Genomic DNA, 19,357 nt, shown 5'->3' on the forward strand with positions numbered 1-19,357 from the left:
GGAGCCTGTCCCTCGCCCTCGTAAAGCGACTGGGAGCCTGGGCTGTGGCTTGCACCACCATAGCTACCCTCTTATTTTGTTTCTGTGTTTTTCCCTTTTGGATTCTTTCCCCCACTCCCTCCGTGCTGGTCGTTCTGTGGTCTCGCTCTTTCTCTCCCGGAACTCCCCAGGCCAGAGGAGCCACAGACCCTGTTGGCGCCCCAAGGCTTCTATTACCGTATTGATTTTTACCAGTTTTAGGGGGTGGGAATCAATATCTCATGAGGTAATGGAAACCCGGGCAGCGAGGTGGAAGCCGGCCTTCATTCCTCCGTGCGACCTTTGTGCAGAGGCTGCTGGGGACGCGGCCCCCCTTATGTTCTGACTGCAGCTCCTCTTGGAATGTGAAAATGTTTCAGTTCCCCAAACTTTCAAAACCGGAGCCCTTGTGTGTTCTCTGGCCCCGGTTCAAGAACTTAGCTGATTGTTAAGGAAATTCTTTGGCTATTTTTTCTCTTAATATGGTAATGCCTTTTTTCACTTTGGCGCTCTCTCCTCAGGGAATTGGATTAAGACTATTATTTATGGTTGTGACAAAGCAGTTCTCAGGTTTTCAGTTCCCTGAATTTGTAGGTGCCCCATCCGGAGTGTCTCCTGTCCCCTTCACTGCGCGGGGGACATCCGCTGCTCCCGTTTGACAGTGTAGTGAATGTGTCATGATGCGTTCGAGTCCAGGCTTGGCCAGCTGCGGCCTGCGGGCCAAATGCAGCCCTCCACCTGTTTTTGTAAATAAAGTTTTATTGCAACAGCAGCCATGCCCATTCCTTTATTTACAGTCTGTGGCTGCTTTTGCCCTGCCCCAGCAGAGTCGAGTAGTGAGGATGGAGACCCCAGGGCCTGTGAAGCTGAAAGTATTTCCTTTTTGGCCTTTCACGGAAAAGGCTTGCCTGCCCCAGTGTGAGGCGATTAACACCTTGTCCTAAGGAGCTGAGTGTGCTGGGGGCTGAGTGTGCTCCTAAGACCCATTGAGGTGCGGCTCTAGGTGACCAGAGGCCAGAGAGGCTGATTTCATCTGCCCTTTCTCTTGGGGCGTGTGTGTGTGTGTGTGTGAGTGTGTGTGCGCGTGTGTGTGTGTCTGTGTGTGTAGCGCGTGTGCATGTGTGAATTGTGCTCTTTTTTGCTGCTACTTCTGCAGCTTCGGTTTTGCTGGATTAGGCAGAGAGAAGCCTTGTTTTTGCCCATTTCTCTGTATTCTCAGCGCAGCGTTTCCGTGAATTCCAAGATGTTTTGAAAATGAGTGTCCAGTGTTAAATCCTAAAGATCTTTAGAGTCTGGTTTGTTCACTGTCCTCCGTTACTCTTTATTCACTCACGGACTCTGTACGTCTTTACCGAGCGTCTGTCTTGGCCAGACGGTGTGTTAGGTGCTGAGGATGTACCAGCGCTTGGGCAAGAGCCGTGAGAAGGCAGTCGAGGGTGGGAAACAGGACAGGTGGCGTAAAAGTCGGTGACAGGTGCAGAAAAGGAACAAACAGAAGAAGTTGAAGGCACTGGGGGCTGGGAGACCTCTGTACCTATTGCAGACAAGGAAGGTTACATTTGGAGGTGACATGACAGGACGGGCAGATAGGGCCAACCCGGGGGAAGATCTGGGCCAAGCCTGGAGCCTCTGGACCTCGGACCACGTGCAAACTTATTTCTCAGTGAGTTTATTGGAGCCCTTCAGAACTCAGCCGACATTTCTGGCTAGCTGCTTTTTCCGCATATTGTCTACATTTCTTATGGACCTTGTTCTTGGGAATTCCTGGTCATACTCTGGAAAGCTCCGCTCTCTCATGTAGTCAATCTCCTGAGAGTCTGAAAGTGCTGAGGCTTCGTAATGAACTGGTTGCCTCGTTCCACGACAGTGTAGATGCCGTTTCCCAAAACTGCTTTCCCACCACCATCATGACCACCTTCCGTGGCAAGGGAGAAATAAGGCATTCTGGTGAATTGAGGACTGATTATTTTAGTACATGTGCTAGTTAACAAGTCACTTTTGCTAATGAAGGCTCCAGAATCTGGTGATGACAGCATGTGACTCATGGTATTTCCCTCTTTGCTTTGGTTACCAGGCAGCTCATCGAAACCATTGGCTTTGTGGTTAGAATATTCTCTGTGACTCCATTTTATGCCACGGATATATGTTAATTAGCTTAGTATAATATATCCCGTGTCACTGACCGTGTCAGATTATTTTTACGTAGAGGAGGTTACATATTAAAAAACATTTCAAACATTGAAAGGAAAGGTATTTCCTTGGGCTTCTCTGCGTACAGGATGGCACAAGCTCTAAGTGGTCACGGGGAGTAAGGAGCCAGTTCAGTTCAATAGACATCGGGTGCCTGTGGTGTGCTAAGCACTGAATCCACCAGAGAGGGACCACTGCACTTCTCTTGGGGAAGGATCTTTTTTTAAAAGAATTTTTTTTAATGTTTTTATTTATTTTGGAGACAGAGACAGAGCATGAGCAGGGGAGGGGCAGAGGGAGAGGGAGACACAGCATCCGAAGCAGGCTCCAGGCTCCGAGCTGTCAGCACAGAGCCCGACGTGGGGCTCGAACTCACAGACCGTGAGATCGTGACCTGAGCTGAAGTCGGACGTTCAACTGACTGAGCCACCCCGGCGCCCCTAGGGAAGGATCTTTTGAGATCAGTTTTTGGGGATGGGCCTTTAAAGACCTGGTTTTCTTTCATTTCTTTCGTTTTTCAGTTGCCTATTCATTGATTTTTATAATAGATGCTTAGCCGCCAATCACTATTATCAGTGAAGCTGAAGTCAGCGTTTGATAAATGTGGAGGCATCCAGGGGCTGGTGTATGAAGACCAGGGTTACGCTTGACGGAGGCGATGTTTTGCCTCCTCTGGATGCCACGGAATAAGTACAGTCACTGGCCACTGGACTCCCATGTAGAACTGTTGACATTTTGTGGCTTAAACAACAGGAGTAAGGGAATTTTCGAGATGCCAGTGTTTATAGCCTGACGGAGACTAAATATTCTGGTGGGGTTCACAGACAGGGACGAGGGGGTTGCTGGCCTGCTCCTTCTCTTTCTGTTCAGGCTTGACCATGCTCTCTTCCTCTTTCTCCCTCTGCCTCCCCCACTTCTCCCGTCTCCCCCACCTGAACCCTCCCCTACTCCCATCCGTGGAACAGTCTTAGATGCTGACAGCACCCCCCCTCCAATGCTTCTGCGACCTAGTTTGCTTTTCCACGGTAAGCAGGCAAGTTAGTGGCTCTGCTTCTCGCTGGGTATGGGGGACGTGCTATTTTCTCCATTGCATATTTTTTTTTTTTTAAAGAAAATGAAAGGTTAGCATAACTGTTTCCAGAAAGCACATGGAATCACTCAGTTGAGTCTCAGCCAGCCGCTGCAACATTAGCCTTTGAGGCACACTGCGGCCGACACACTCAGGACCAGCCTGGGGCTCCAGCCCCTTGACAACGAGTGTGCCGGGCGGCAGAGAGGCAGCGGCTCCCGCCGACTCGGCAACGAAAATATTTTTGTAACAGGAGCACTTTATACTTTCCAAGGAAGAGAAAGAAGTAGTTCACTTGCCTCATTAGGTTAAAAACATTTTTTTCCGTTCAGTTTTATGGTTTGTTTCATTGGCCTTCTCTGTCAGCTTCAGGGCAGGAGTGCAGTGGTTTGAGAGCATTCAAGGGCTCGTAGGCAGAACCCAGTGTGGCAGACGCTGAAAGACTGACAGGCCATTGCCTTTAGGTCCTCTCTAGATGACTACAGGCTGAGCCAGCATCTGGAGAATTCCAGGAGTCCCCTCTCCTCTTGAGGCAGGCGCTTGCAAGGACCATCTGCCCCCGTCGGGGACTTGTAGGAAAAGAGATTTATTAAGGACGGCGGTGCCTGTTTTGATCTCATCAGTTTAATGGTTGTCTGCTAATAGGTTTTTTGGAAATCAGCCAGGTCTTTTGGAAAGAACCCTAATTGTCAGAGCTGGAATGACCTTGGACATCACCGGCCTCCAACAACCTTATTTTAGAAGTGGCCAAATCCGGGACTCAGAGAAGTCAATCAGGTGGCCCAAGGTCCCAGAGTGAGTTAATACAGAACCGGGTCCAAACCCGGCTGTCCCGCTGCCTGGGACATTGTGCTCCTGGGATACGCGGTGGCCGAGGGGGCACATATGTGCGTGTGCGTGTGGCGTGACTGTGTCTGAGTCTCCACTTATGCACAACCCTTGGCTGCTGCTGGAGAATAAGCCCAAAGGAAGCCATCACCCAGGACGTTACCCAGCACAGACCCAGCCTTCCTTCCTCAGGGCTTCCGGTGGTTGTGATTCACGTTCAGCAGGAGTCCAGGCCCCACGCAGAGTCCTCGAAGCAGGTGGGGCCACACAGCACAGAGCCTGATGTGGGATGTGGGATTCTAACTCATGAACCATGAACCATGAGATCATGACCTGAGCTGAAGTTGGACACTCAACAGACTGAGCCATTCAGGCGCCCCAGAGTGTCTGGTTGTAAACATCAAGCAGATGACAGAGCACGACGCACGTAGGGCACGCATACAAGGGGTGGGTTAGGCCAGGCTCTGCTTGGACCATTTGTGTCTTGCACGAACACAGACATTTCGTGACCATTACTTGTTTTTGAGGCAGATTTCTCCTTTTGCTCCCATCCCAACCCCACCAAAAAACCGCATGAAGGAGCATATACTTAGTAGAGCCCTTCCCAAACATTGTTAGGTATTAGGATCGCTTCTCTAAACTTTGTTTAATATTTATTTGTGAGAGAGCGACAGAGAGAGCGTGAGTGGGGGAGAGGTGGAGAAGGAGACACAGAATCTGAAACAGCCTCTAGGCTCTGAGTTGGTAGCACAGAGCCCGATTCAGGGCTTGAACTCACGGACTGTGTGATCATGACCTCAGCCGAGTTGGACACTTAACTGCCTGAGCCACCCAGGAGCGCCTAGGATCGCTGCTCTACAGTGAACCATTTCCCCCTAAGCCTTGGGGGTTGCTGATGGCTCCCACCCCACAGTCCTTCTCCTTGCTGCTCCAGCCCTGGTCTGTCCCACCATGATCCACCCCATTCCTAAGGCAGACAGATTCTGGAGAAGCTAAGGCAGTCATGGGGGCCATGTTCCCCTTGTCAAAGCATGGTTGAGGGTAATCTTATGACTAATTGCTGGCCGATGACCCAGGAAGAAGGATGTGCGGGGCCTCTGGATTCTTTGTTCTTCTGAAGAGACACACAGAAGAGAAAAGATCCTTTTACATCCACTGGGCATAGTCCTGTCTTTACATAACACTTGGAAGGCAGGTGGCTTAAGTTGATCAGACAGAAGGAAGGATGTCCATGAGTCTTTGAGGTGATCAGCCCTGCCACCATCTTGCCCTTGAACAGCTGGACATTTACTCCATTTTGAGTAGGGTTTTCTGATACTTGCAGCTGAAAATACCCTAATTGAAACACCCAAATCGTTTTTCGTGTTGATCTATATTTAGCCTTTATGGAACATTCTAGACTGAACTGACCTTGGCAATGGAGATTTGGACCATGTGCTTTTTTACTGCCGTGTGACTCTCCAACCCATCAGGCAGTACGGCTGGAGGGGTGGGCACGGATGGATTTCATTGATCTTCTGTGTTCACTGTGCCGGGCACTTAGGAGACGCTCGGTGAATGCTTGTTGAGAAAGTTCTCTTTCATGGTGGTGGTGTTTCATGGGAGTGCTGCCAGGCCTGCTGGTTGTTTGTTTGTTGTAATTAAATGAATGGGAGAGCCTTCTTTAATCACACTGTACGCTCACCTCCCCCAAGTTCTAGCATTAAACGCACCTCACAGTTAGTATCCTGCCAATGGCTAGTGTTTAGTAATTTAATACAGACCTGGTGAGTCTGGAGTCCACACCCAGGACTTCTGACAACCTCACCTGGGCTGTTTCTCCCTCCGCCTGGGTGACAGTGGGCTGAAAACCCAGGAGTTAGGGGGTTTCGTGTTTTCTTTTTTTTTTTTTTTTTTAATTTATTTTTTTAACGTTTATTGATTTTTGAGACAGAGACAGAGCATGAACAGGGGAGGGTCAGAGAGAGAGGGAGACACAGAATCTGAAACAGGCTCCAGGCTCTGAGCTGTCAGCACAGAGCCCGACGCGGGGCTCGAACCCATGGACCGTGAGATCATGACCTGAGCCGAAGTCGGACGCTTAACTGACTGGGCCACCCAGGTGCCCCTCGTGTTTTCTTAAAGTCACTCTCGGTGGTGCTGTTGTGAGGATGCTGTTTAGTGGTCTTGAGTCACATCCAGATAGCTCCCCCGCCCCGCCCCATGAGCATGAATGTGACCTTGAGAACTGGGAGCATACCGGGCACGCTATGAAATATCCCCAGTCCTTGAAGGACTCGGGCCAAACGTGAGACTCAGGCTGTCCGGGTACAGCCCGAGGGCTCCTTCTCGGCTCTGATACGGAGCCTTGGAGTCTCGGCTGCGGCCACTTACGAGCTCAACCCCCCGCACCACCCCGCCCTCCCCCGCACACACACACACTGCTGCAGCGTGCACACCCGACTTAGGTTTTCATCCACCCGGTGGCTAAAGGATCCGACGTGGGAATAGATGCTGCTCGCACCCTTGCTTCATACCGAGTGGAGGAGAGATGCTTGTGTCTTAACATCGCAGGCGTGCTGCGTGCCCGGGATGGTGAGCTGTGGGAAGGGGCTGTCAGGAGAGGGGCTGGCTTCTCCGACAGGCCCTGTGAAGCTGGGGCCGCTTCAGAAGGAGACTCAGGCGGAGCGTCTGCTCAGGAGCCTCGAGGCGGCTTTGATGTGGGTGTCTCGGGAGCCAGCCTTCCGGCAGCACTGCGGAGTTAAACCAGGAGTGGGCTGAGCGGTCAAGGCCAAGACGTGTCTTGGTGCTTCCAGCGGTATCTGCGTTTCATCCCCCCCGAGGCCCCCTGTGGACCGTGTGTCTAGACAGCCATGGGATAAAATGCTCAATTACTGAGTAGGAATTTGGCCAGCAGAGGTATAGCTGCGTTGGGCAGACAGACCCGAGGTAAAGACTGATCAGATGAGCCTACTGGGATCCGGAACAGCCAGAGAGCCTGATGCTTGTGGGGCCAGCAGCCCCTGCGGGGAGCAGGGGCCAGATGGCCCTGAGAAGGCATTTTGACTTCATGGAGAGCTGTAAGCCTGGCCTGACCCACATTCCTGCCCCACGTCACCCCTTTGCAAAGATCTCTGCCTCCACTTAGACTTCAGGGTGACACGTACTAGGAGCGCAGGTCTGAGAGTTGGGAAGCCTGTTCTCTTCGTTAGCCAGGCTGCTCATGAGCTGTGACGAGTCACTGCATCTCTGGGCCTCAGTTTCCACATCTGTGAAATGGAGGGGACGCAGGCCCTAATTCTCAAGGTGGCCGTGAAAGTGCTTTGTCAGCCGGGAGGTGGAAGGTTCATTCCCTTCCATGTCAGTAGAGGCTTCGTGTTAAAAATCCCACCCTCTTGGGATATGTCCGCTTGCTTATTTTTGTCTACGATCGTCCTTCGTGATCCAGGAGACGAGTGAGTAACAGCTTACACAAGGTGAGGGTTGGCATTGCCCATTGGTACCATTGGTGCAGGTTTGGCCTCTTGGGATCCAAGGTTCTTTCCCCCGGTTGTGTTCCAGGGAGGATTGGTTCCTGGGGAGACTTGGGCTAGTACCACTGGTGTCCACTTGTCCAAGCCCGTGTGGTCCCTTGAGTGTGAGGACTTCACCGTGCTAAAGTCCCCCAGGCCCGGCCCTCCCCAATGAGCACGGCTGAGCAGCACCCAGGCCCCTGGTATTCTCCTCCCCTCATGGTGGCGGGGGGCAGTGGGGGGTGCTCTCCTCTGTCCTTACAGCTTCTGCTGACCCCAAAGTGTTTGTCTCCCTGCCTCGTCCTCTGCCTTGAGCTCAGACTTGGGAAACAAGAGCTCAAGGGGTGTCATCTTCAGAGCCCCTCTGCCTCCTGAACCCCGAGAACTGGGAGCCTGGGCCTGGTTCCCTTCCGACGGGGTGCAGGTGGAATGCAGGAATCGAGGGTGTGCCAAAGCTGATTGAGAGCCCCACGGCGAGCCCTGCCCCACGGAACTTTCTGATGCGGTTCCCGGTTTGTGTCTGAGCTGATGTGGGCTGGGCCCACCTCTCTGTTTGAACTTGATCTCTTGCCTTGGAGTTGGTGAAAAGCAACTGTTATCTTGGGCAGCCAGACACAGCCAGCCCCAGGATCCTTCGCCGCCGTGTCCCCTGGCCCAGCCCCGAAGGAGGGGTAGTGTCCCCAGCAGGCCTCCCCCAGAGTGGCTGAGTATACGTCACTGGCTCTGCTCGCCCACCCGCTGTGACTGCTGGATGAAGTCATTCCTGGCAGGGGTGGCTGGCACGGGCCCAGAGTAAACAGGCCGAACTGAGCCGCTGGTGTGCCTCTGGACGCCGAGGAGCTTGGGGGTGCGGGGCCACGGGCCTGCCCCTTCCAGAACAGCACCGTGCGCTCCGGCCTCGGGCGACCCCAAGGGTCACTGGTAGTGTAGACCCGTGCCACCTGCCTCTTCCTGGCTGGGCGACAGCAGACGAGCTTGTGGGAGTTTAGTTGGCCGGGTTCCCCCATTGGGTCTGCACAGATCCCAGTGCTAGTAACGGTAACTAACACTTAGACGATGCTGACACGTCCCAGTCACATTAGGTACTTAACATGAGCCAGGCGGTATTCACGGTGCTGTTCGGGTCTTGTCGCCTAATTCTCACAACTCACCCGTGAGAGAGCTGTGCCGCGTTATTCCCATTTTCCAGACGACAACACTGGAGACCAGGGGGTTATGAACTCGCACCAGGATCTAATCAGGATCTAATCTGTGCCCTTGACAGGCCTCTACTGCGCTTCTCCTTGTCTGTGCTCTGAGGGGCGTTCCTTCTCATTGCCATTTCTCGAAGTCAGCGTGAGGTCTTAGATCCCTTCTCCAATATTCCTTCTTCCTCCGTGAACTTTCTGAGCCAGTGTCTTCCTTATTAGGGGCGGGAAGGGGTCTTTATGGCTTAGCGCCATGTCAGAGGATGAGGGAATCTGGGTTTGGGGGCACAGTCTGATGTGTGAATCTCTGCTCTGTCTCGAGTCACCCAGTCTTTTGGGGTCTCAATTTGTCCATCTGTTAAATGGGCACCTCACCTCATCCGTTGGTGTCTGACCTCTCCGTGTCAGAGCAGATGCTAAAATAACCCTGGTTTTCGCCCACCCCATCCTCTCGGGGGGGCCCCCCTCATCTCTTTCTTTCTTTGTTGAGGTGGATGTGAGGGGGCTGGACGTGCATGAGGCCTGGGCGGGGTCTCGGCTTCCTAGGCCTGGTTCCCGTTGTTTGGGCAGCCGCTACCCTGGTCTTGACTCAGGGAACAAAGGCGAGAGGAAGGTTTGCTTGGCTCAGGAAGTAAGGGAGGGGGAGAGCCTCAGGCCATCCCGATGGAAGCCCAGCTCTAGGCCTGGCTACTCCAGCTGGCCTCATTTTGCCCTGTTTCAGTGTGAAGAGTTATTTGGAGCTTCTGCCTCTGCCGGAGCCTCACAGGGCCCTGGGGATCAGGCTCGCGGGGCTGGTCAGTTCACCAGGGCCGCGCGGAGCAGAGGTGGTCGATGGGGCGCTCTTTTCGGGCGAGGAGAGAGGCTACTTCTGGGGCTTTGGGGCTGGTGGAGGGGTGGGGGAAGCTGGATGCCTTGCCGCCCCCTCCTGCTCCCTGCGCCTCTCCAGAATTGCCCTGCACTTAGCACAGAGATGCACCCAGCCGAACCCGTGCGGCTCTAGCCTCAGTGCTCCCGATTCCCCAGGACTCAGACAGAAGCACCTGTGATGAGCGGGGGTGGGTCCGCCCTTTCCTTCCACCCCATTCCACCCCAAGGCTGTGTAGGCTCAGGATTCTTCTGTGCGTCTTCCCTTTCTTCGGCAGCCTTGCCCCAAGTCCAGACTTTGTCTCCTGTCCCCTGGTCTCAGGGTCTCACAGCAGGTCTGTGCTGATAGTCAAGATGGGGCGCGACCCCGCGGTGGCCTCTCATGACCTTCCGTGTTCTCCTTGGTCAGCGCCTCCAAGGCTCACTTGTCCCTCAGCAGCTTGCGACGTGCTGATGGCGGTGGGCGGGAGGGGACGGGAGGCCCCGGGCCTGCCCTCACTCCCGCACGAGGCCTGTCACCGCCCGACACTCCCCGACGCCTGCGAATCGTCCATTCTGTTAACCAAACGCAGCAACGCCAACCTTGTGGTTCCAGGGCAAGCTGCCTGTCCTGCTGCTGGGCCGCTCCTCCGAGCTGCGGCCGGGGGAGTTCGTGGTCGCCATCGGAAGCCCGTTCTCCCTTCAGAACACGGTCACCACTGGGATCGTCAGCACCACCCAGCGCGGTGGCAAAGAGCTGGGGCTCCGGAACTCGGACATGGACTACATCCAGACCGACGCCATCATCAACGTGAGTCCCGTAGGGTCGGGCAGGTGTTTGGAAAGCTGGGCTTAGGAACCTGGGGTGGAGCCAGGATCCTCGAGGTGCCGGCCAAGGCATTACCTCTGAACCCCTAGAGCAGCTGAGGCCGAGGGCTGGTCCTCGGCCTCAGCCATCTCCAGGGACTCCTGTGAAGGGGACTTCAGGTGCGCCAAGGTCTGCAGCCCAAGGGAGCTCCCCATCCCACTGGAGGGGCCGTGGCTCCTCTGCCCCCAGGCTGCTCAGTGGACCTGATGTTGAGGCTCTATGCCGGAGGGACATTCACCCTGGTGCAGGTGCTGTCACCCCCGGAGGTGCTCACTCTGCCTTGGGGCGCGGTCTGAGTGTTAGGCCCATACTGTTCTATGTCTAAGGAGGCCAGGCCTTGCTCCACACCATCTTCTCAATGGAACTTTTTATAAACCACATTTTTTCCCCTTCGGCTGTCTCCTTATAGGATTGGCCTTTCTTTTTTTTTTTTTAAATGTTTATTTCTGAGACAGAACATGAGTGGGGGAGGGGCGGAGAGCAAGAGGGAGACACAGAACCCGAAGCAGGCTCCAGGCTCCGAGCTGTCAGCACAGAACCCGACGCGGGGCTCGAACTCACGGGCCGTGAGATCATGACCCGAGCCGAAGTCGGTCGCTCAACCGCCTGAGCCACCCAGGCGCCCCATGGATCGGCCTTTCTACAGAGCAACGTGTTTCCCCCTACATCTGTCTAATAAATAAGAAACAGTGTGTTTTGTACATTTGCTGCTCTGAAAGGTTTCATTCCCAAACTTTCTTGTGATCCGCATGAAGTAGTGGAAAAAGAACAAACCATGTGGATTTCCAGCCACAGCGGCAAAGCGGGGATCGCGTAGCGGGGGTGGGGGTGGGGTGGGGGCAGGTTTGAAATACCGGTTGGTAGCCAGTGTGTTGCCAGGAGAAGGAAATGGGTGTTGGGTGTCTGAGGGGGGGGTCATAGTTGGCCTCTGGGCTTTGGAGCCAAAAAAAAAAATTTTTTTCCCCCATTTATGGCACATCTAAAACTTTCTGAAAATGTTTAAGGCCCCTTTTTCCAGCAGCATATTAGGTTGACAGGAACAAATCCAAGGAGAGCACCTGCCAGGCAGGGAAATGCACAGGGCCATGTAAAGACATAAACTCATAACCTTTTCATTTTTGCTTAATTTCAGTATGGAAACTCGGGAGGACCATTAGTAAACCTGGTAAGGCCTTTTTTTTTTTTTAAAAAAAAATCTGTGTACATGTTTTTTTGTTTTTTGTTTTGCTGTTTTTTGCTTTCTTTTCAGACATGAACTTGCCACAGCACATTATCTGATTCTTTTACAGTGAAATCTGTGAGTCTGTACCGCATCCTTAGAAATTACCCTTCTTATCTTTTCTGGAAAGAGTAAGGCATGTGGGAGTCGGGGTTGGAAGTGTTATGCCAGCAGACATGCTTGGGTTTCAAAGTTACAAGTAAATTCAGTGGAATTTGGGTCCAACCCAGCAGCGGCCAAAGGGGGAGGCCTTTCTTTTGAAGGTGTCAGCAGCTCTGGCCTGTTACAAAAAGGCACGGCCTTCAAATGAGGTCCCCAGGCCGCCACAGGAGCTGGCTTGGCTCGTCCACAGTCTTTGTCTTGGCCAGGAGCCCTCCCTTAAGACCTGGCTGAAATGAGGAGTCGCCCCCGCTCACGGAGATGTCACATAAGGGCTATATTTAAATACATAAGCATGAAAAGGGAAGCTTTAGAATCTGTCAGAGTGGGGTGCACGCAGCTCAGGGGTCACCCAGCCCTGTTCTCATTTCCCTCCATGGGAAATCGAGGCCGTCTTTAGAGAGGCCCTGGGTGGCAGCGCCTGCTGGAAGGTTCTCGGTGTCGGGGGCCGAACTCTCAGTGTTGCAGGAACTGTACGAGGAGAGAATTTGTAGTCGCTTGGCACTTGTCCCTTATCAGCCTGCGCTAAACAAACCATTCAACGAGGGTGTGCAGAATAACGGTGAAGGGGTCTTGTTATTCCACGAGTAGCGTTCGCCAAACCAGGAATCTGTCTTGAACGAGAGCACAGCCCGTAGACTGGCTTCCTCCGTGATCTGAAGCCGGTCTGTGACAAGCAGAGGAAGCGAGGCGGGGCCTTACCCTGCAGCCCCTGTAACATCTGTGGCTGCTGAGACAGCACGGAGATAGCACTGTGTTTTCCCGGTAACCCGTAGTCACTAAGGTTGTCCCCCTGGGTGTCAGCAGAGGAATCTTTAGATCACGGAACATGGAAGAAGCTGGAGGCTGTGGACAGACACCTAAGGGACTCTGAGGTTTCGGAAATATTCCCTGGGAAAGGAGCAAAGGAGCACCTCGAAACCAGCCTCTTGAGGCTGTTTTTGTGGCACGGTGCTCCCTGAGGACAGAGCCTGATGTGTGTTGGCTCGTACTGCCCAAGTGATGCCTCTCCCCCTGCGGCCCCGGGACCCCCTCCACCCGGTTCCCCCTCCCCACCCATTCACAGCTCAAAGACTTCATTACAGACGATCTGTTCGCTTTTGGTGCGTGTCTTCTGGTAAACCTTCGTGGGCTCAACAGGCTGTTTCCATCTTGCTTTTCAGGATGGCGAAGTCATTGGGATTAACACTCTGAAGGTGACAGCCGGAATCTCCTTTGCAATCCCATCAGATAAGATTAAAAAGTTCCTAACCGAGTCCCATGACCGACAGGCCAAAGGTAAAGCATGGCCCCGCGTGGCCGCGGGTGGTTCAGGCAGGCCCGGCTGCACCCCTGAACATCAGCTAAGCCTTTTCGGATCGAGAAGGAATATGGGATACACGTTGTTAGGCCCCTGGCATTGGGTCACAGAAGTTTGACCCTTTTTGGCCGTGAATGTTTCATGTGGTCTGGTTTAATATGTACCAGTCATGATCCTAGGTGATTTCTATACATCATTTTATTTCATTAAGTTCCTTTGCCCTCTCAGGAGGGAAGTATTAGTCCCATTTCAGTGATAAGAAAACTGAGATTCAGGGAGATCGTTCATTCCACACATGTTTGTTGACCCGTATCTGCTTGGGGTTAGGCTGGGGGTTCCATGGCTCCACAAGGTCCCCGGCATGTGTGATGTTTACACTCTGACTGGAGGAGGAGGGAGGGTGATGCTAGACAAACATGCAAGGTTTCAGATACCAATGATGCTTCCCTGAAAATGAAGCAGGATGGTGAGCTGGGGGAGTGCCGGGAGGGGGACGTTCCAGACCAAGGAACAGTGGATTCAAGGCCTCCGTTGTGGGCACAGCACACACAGTGAGTGGGTCACGTGGCTGGAGTGCAGTGAGGTTCAGGGTCACACAGATGGATGCAGAAAGCAGTTAGCCAGGGTCACGGAGACTTGACCTCTGTGCCGTGGTGGCCATGGTGAAGGCCTTGGGTTGTATTGAGAACAGGGACGGTCATGATCTGGTGGACGTCTTTGAAAAGTCATTGTCATGGGTGCATGGAGACTCCGCTGGAGGGGCCGGGCAGAAGTTGTAGGACCAGGTGAGAGACTCTCCTGGTCATCCACGCCAGGGTGGGACGAAGGGCTCAGATTCTGGATTTAACAGAGGGCTAGAACCCTCATTGGAGGTCAGGATAAGGCAAAGAGGAAGCAAGTATCACTCCAGTTTTTGGCCATTAACAGAAATGACAGGACTTTCCCCAGGTGCCATGGCAGGTAGGGGTCTGAGAAGGATTTGAACCACATTGTCAGCATTCCCCCCCGTGGCCCTGACTTTATACACTGCAGGGATTGAACCTCACGGCTCCTGGTGTCCCCAGTACAGCTGCCAACTGGACTGACCTGTTGTCCTTTTGTTGTCCCACCAGGCAAAGCCGTTACCAAGAAGAAGTATATTGGCATCCGAATGATGTCACTCACATCCAGGTGGGTAAGCGGGTCTGTGTGTGTATCTTAAACTTAAACCTAAACTTAGGAAGGCTCTCACTGGCGCCCTGAAAGGGAAACCTCATGCTGCCTTAAGCATCTCGGTTTCTGGTTATAATTGAGAAACATCAGGAAAGAGGAGGGGCCATTCCCCTGGGCCTCTGGTTTTATGCGTCATTTTGGGGGTTTTGTTTGTGTTTGGAGGGAACAGGTCCTTCCTTCTAGAAGATTCTGCCCTCCTCTTTGAAGGCAGGCCTGGACAGTGGGGCGTGTTGGTCACTCTCCCTCATGTCTTCCTTTTACCACTTGTTCCGTTGAAACCCACATTCCAGGAGTGCCCCAGCACCTCCCTCAGCCCAGAGCACCCTGCCTTGTGGGAGTGCGACCGTGTGTGGGCTGTGGCTGCCGGAATGCTGGGTCAGGCTTGTTTGCCGGAGCCGGTGGAAGCTGTGGCATGCGGCTGCCAGGCTAATAACGTACTGGTGTTTTACCCTTGATGAAAAAGTCTGGTATAACCACACGAGTCCTGGTAACTAAGGGCACAGTGGAAACTCTTGCAGGTACAGGTAGCAAAGAGCAGAACGTATTCATGTCGCCATTAACGTATGAATTATCGTAATTAATTTACTATTAATCGTGACCATATTACTATCCTTTAGATGCATATTATGAATGGTGGTGTCGTTTTTAGCACTCCACAATGTATGGACTGATTTGCTAAGACTCAAATGTGAATCAGTTACTTGTCTTGGAACTGTGGGCGATGAAGGCATGGGGAAGGAATATACACCCTAGCATTTGGCTTCCTGAGTTCTTGTCCCAGCTGTGCGACTTCCTGGCTAATGACCTGGGGAATGACTTGACCTCTGTGCCTCAGTTTCCTCCTCTCCGGGACCAGGACAACAGTGTAGGCATTTTGGTGGGTGGTGAGGACCGAGTGATTGAACGTGTGCCCAGGCTCGGATCCACGGGTGGTGGCACGGGTCGCCAGCCACAGTGACACCAGCCACTGTATTTACCGCACATTTGCTCCGCACCAGGCCAGGTGCTGCGTCCAGACCATCTCACCTAATCCTCAAAATGACCCCTACATCATAGAGTATTGTCATTATTCCTGTTTTGTAGGTGAGGAAACTAAGGCACAGAGAGGTTAAGCAGCTGCCCAGGATCACACAGAAAGTGGCAGAGCTGGGGCTCCAAACCTGGGCAACTGCTAGACCATATTCACTCCTTACGTTACAATAGCTACTATTAAATCATTAGTAAAATTACGAATAATAATCATTATAAAGCACCGTACTTCGTGTCAGCCAGTAGATCTTTGACTCTAATAGACATGTAAGCGAAGCAGAATCAGACCTCCTGGGGCTGTTTTATTTCGGATTCAGGGATCAGGAGGAGAAGCTGGGTGAGAGCTGAGTCTCAGCCAACAGAGGCCCCTTGTTACTTGATGTTAACGCAGGTGTTTTCCTCCCGAGCAGCAAAGCCAAAGAGCTAAAAGACCGTCACCGAGACTTCCCGGATGTGCTTTCGGGAGCGTATATCATTGAAGTCATTCCTGACACTCCAGCGGAAGCGTGAGTTAGAACTATTTTCTCTTTGCCGGATTATCCCTGCGGTTCCTGGGGGCGGTCGGGGGAGGCTGTGTTCTTTTCATATCGGCTCAGGTGGTGGTGAGGGTCCCTGAGGAAAGGGTTGGACACCCTTGGTCCCGCCAGCCGGGCCCTTGGGGCCTGGTTCAGCTCAGCACTCATCAGCAAAAGGGTGCTTCCTGTCCTCAGAAGTCCTCACTTCATGAGAGGTGATTCAGGTGGAAGAAGCCACATCTGACTCTCATGAGTCTCTGGGGCAGGCCTGGCTGGGGAAAGAGGGTTGAGGGAGCAGTGGCCCTGAGATCTTGGGCAGTGGTCCCGTCCTGGGCCGCCAGAGGGACACATCTCCCGTAGAGGCCTGCCTTCTCTGATTCCGTCTGTTACCGACCAGGCCATACCTGTCCACACCTCCAGAACAATAACCCAGGTAACATCCAAGTAACATGAAAAGAAGTAGCTCAGCAGGCAGTCGGCACTTCTTACTTCTTCGGACATAATATGCAGGGAGAAGAGCTAGACGGGGCGGGGCCTGCAAGCTGTTCCCTGGGGCCCGGATCTGGCCCGCCGACTGCTCCGCTTGAATATGACCCGTGGGCGAAGGATAGATACTGCGTTTTTAAACGGCTGAAAAAATTTTGAAGCAAGAGTATTTTCTTCTGATGCATAAAAATTGTACGAAATTGACATTTCAGTGTCCGTAAGTGAAGTTTACTGGGACACAGTCAAGCTCGGTAGTTACACACTGCCTACAGTGGCTTTACGGCCACGGCAGTCGAGTTGAGTTGTGCCGGATGCCACGTGGCCTGCAAGGTCCAAAATATTTCCTATCTGGCCCTTTACAGAAAAAGTTTGCTGACGCTGTGCTAGACCACTAAAGGACCGTAATAGCTTATTTGACACTTATTTGACTCTTGCTTATTTGTAAGCGCTAGAGTTACAGCAATAGTAACACAAAAGAAGGCGGATCCATTCCACCTGCTCCTCAGGGGACCGTCCTCTGAGTTGTGATGCCCATTACAAGCAAGCTGGCCACGGGCACGACACATGGTAGATGATACACGGTAGCGGCATATCCTTGACCTCCTCTGGGCTCAGTCTGTCATCCGATCATAACAAGTGCTGGGGAGCATTTCTGCCATGGACAGGACTGATGATTTGGCCTAAAACCCTCAAAAGGAAATGACGCGATCCGTTGGTAGTTGAAGCTACTGTCGTGTGAGTTCGCCATCCCCCCACCCGATGCGCTCGGGGCGTCTGGGTTCTAAACTGTGCCTCTGTCAACGCACAGTCGAGTCCCTCTCATGGCAGTTAGACCCGGGGGAATGGAAGCGTTACAGTTGTGTTTCCCCTTGTGTTGCAGGGGTGGGCTCAAGGAAAATGACGTCATAATCAGCATCAACGGACAGTCGGTGGTCTCCGCTAATGACGTCAGTGACGTCATTAAAAAGGAAAGCACCCTGAACATGGTTGTCCGCAGGGGCAACGAAGACATTATGATTACGGTGATTCCTGAAGAAATCGACCCATAGGTAGAGGCATGAGCTGGATTTCATGTTTCCCCTCAAAGACTCTCCAGTGGACGGTGCGCGATGACTCTGGGCTGGTGGCACAGGACACTCAAGACTTCGGACCACCATGTTCCTTGTTCAGCAGAAGCACCCTGGCCAACAGAATCCTTCTTGATAGTTTGCAGGCAAAACAAATGTAATGTCATAGATCCGTAGGCAGAAGCTCGCCCTTCTGTATTCCTATGTATGCAGTGTGCTTTTCCTTGCCGGCTTGGACTGTTCCTGCTTAGACAGTCAACATTTGTCTCTCCCTTTAACTGAGTCATCATCTTAGTCCAACTAAGGCAGTTGATATAACGCATAGGTGGAGGAAGGCCCCACGGGAGCCAGAATGGTCCTGGGCACGTTTTTGCTTTCCTCGCGGTCAGCACCCGGAGGAGATGGACGCCAGAGACCACAGGCCGGTGACCGTTGGCTTCCCAAACGGCCGAAGTTGCCTCTTTTAGGAATCTCTTCAGAACTGGGGGCACAATGACTTTGAGTTTGAGCTATTAAAGTACTTCTTCATACTCTGCCTTGTGGCTTGCTTCTTTCCCGTTCCCTGTGAACAGCTGGCGGCTGTCTCTTGGAAATGATCGTAAGGTCACCAGGTCCTCATTAAGCCACATTGTCCGCACAGGGTTCAGCTTGCAGCCTTACCAGTTATTTCCAAATCATCACGTGGGGTTTACCAGCATTACTAACAACTGTGCTTGGCCACTCTGGCTTCATAAAATAGGGTTTGAGGACAGTCGTGCTTGCATCTGGAGCTTTCCAAACTGACGAGAGTTTGTTGACCTCAAACATCACGCAATCAGTCAACAAAAGATATTCTGGGCCTCCGCTCTGTGCCAGACAGGGTGCTAAGTATAGAGGGATCGGCGCAGAGCGGGATGGACCCAGGCCTTCTGTGACCCAAGAACTCTCTTATCTTAAGTCCCCAGAAAGTACAGGCTGAAGTTGATTGCAGTTGTCCTGGGCTCTGACCTAAGAACCAGACCGTAAGCCTTGGGAGGGGGAGGAGGGCTAGAGCAGGGCTCCCCTCGACGCGTTCTCAAACAAGTGCAACCGTAAGCGGCCGGAGGCGCCTCTGTCTCTGGGAAAGCTCCCAAGAGTTGGAGACTGGACCCGTGTAGACTGCCACAGAAATTTAGCTTGAGAAGTTAGCACGGGCCTGCGTCGCTGTGGGGAGCACACACTGGGGAGGAGGCTTTTTACACCGGGAGTGGAGGATGAGGCTCTCTACTTGTCAGCTGTCAAAGGGGGGGCCTTGGACAGGATGGAGGTTGGGGTCCCTAGACGGAGAGCTCAATCCTTCCTCGACCAGTAGATGTCCGAGGTCTGGTTCATAACAGAAGAGCCTGTAGAAGAACAAGCAAGTTCAGTGGAGGGGAAATCCGATTTAGCAAGACCCTCATCAGTAGTGACGCCAGGCAGCCGGGTGGCTGTGTGCCTCCGCGGTCTGTTTAGATGACCTTGGAAAGTCAGAAGGAGCCGACTTGCGTGTGGGTTTTGCGCTCCCTCCCTCTCCACCTAAGGTGATGACTCAGAGAATGGCTCCGTCCTCAGATGTTTTTCCCACGGGCCTGCTCCTGGGTGGGCCCCAGGGCTGAGGTACCACTGCAGGTGGGGAGGGCGCGCGGGGTGGCGTCCAGGTCAGCGGCAGCCCCGGCCGGAGCCCGTCTGTCTCCAGCCTGTCATCCGCTCGGGAGATCACAGAGGGTTCTGCTGGAAGGCATCGGCCTGGAGCCCACGGGCTCAGCCCTCTGCAAACACTGTAAATACTGAGCAGCAGTTCCGAAGGGCCACGGGACTCTGGGGGAGGGGGGGTCGGGGTGTTGCCCGCAGATGTGGTCGTATACGAGGCCTCAGAGAG

The 19,357-nt window shown here is 53.1% G+C and overlaps 1 protein-coding gene across 1 annotated transcript in view; it reads left to right on the forward strand.

Moving 5' to 3' along the window:
• The window catches only part of HTRA1 (HtrA serine peptidase 1), a 51,287-nt gene extending 33,276 nt beyond the window's left edge, over positions 1-18,011 (forward strand). The window contains exons 4-9 of the mRNA XM_047825141.1: positions 10,243-10,437; positions 11,627-11,659; positions 13,036-13,150; positions 14,285-14,342; positions 15,824-15,919; positions 17,295-18,011. Of these exons, the coding sequence (XP_047681097.1) occupies positions 10,243-10,437; positions 11,627-11,659; positions 13,036-13,150; positions 14,285-14,342; positions 15,824-15,919; positions 17,295-17,463 (666 nt within the window). The 3' untranslated portion in view covers positions 17,464-18,011. The remainder of the gene's footprint in view (positions 1-10,242; positions 10,438-11,626; positions 11,660-13,035; positions 13,151-14,284; positions 14,343-15,823; positions 15,920-17,294) is intronic.
• Positions 18,012-19,357: the final 1,346 nt, after the last annotated feature.

The sequence above is a fragment of the Prionailurus viverrinus genome, chromosome D2 (assembly GCF_022837055.1).
Source record: "Prionailurus viverrinus isolate Anna chromosome D2, UM_Priviv_1.0, whole genome shotgun sequence".
NCBI lineage: Eukaryota > Metazoa > Chordata > Mammalia > Carnivora > Felidae > Prionailurus > Prionailurus viverrinus.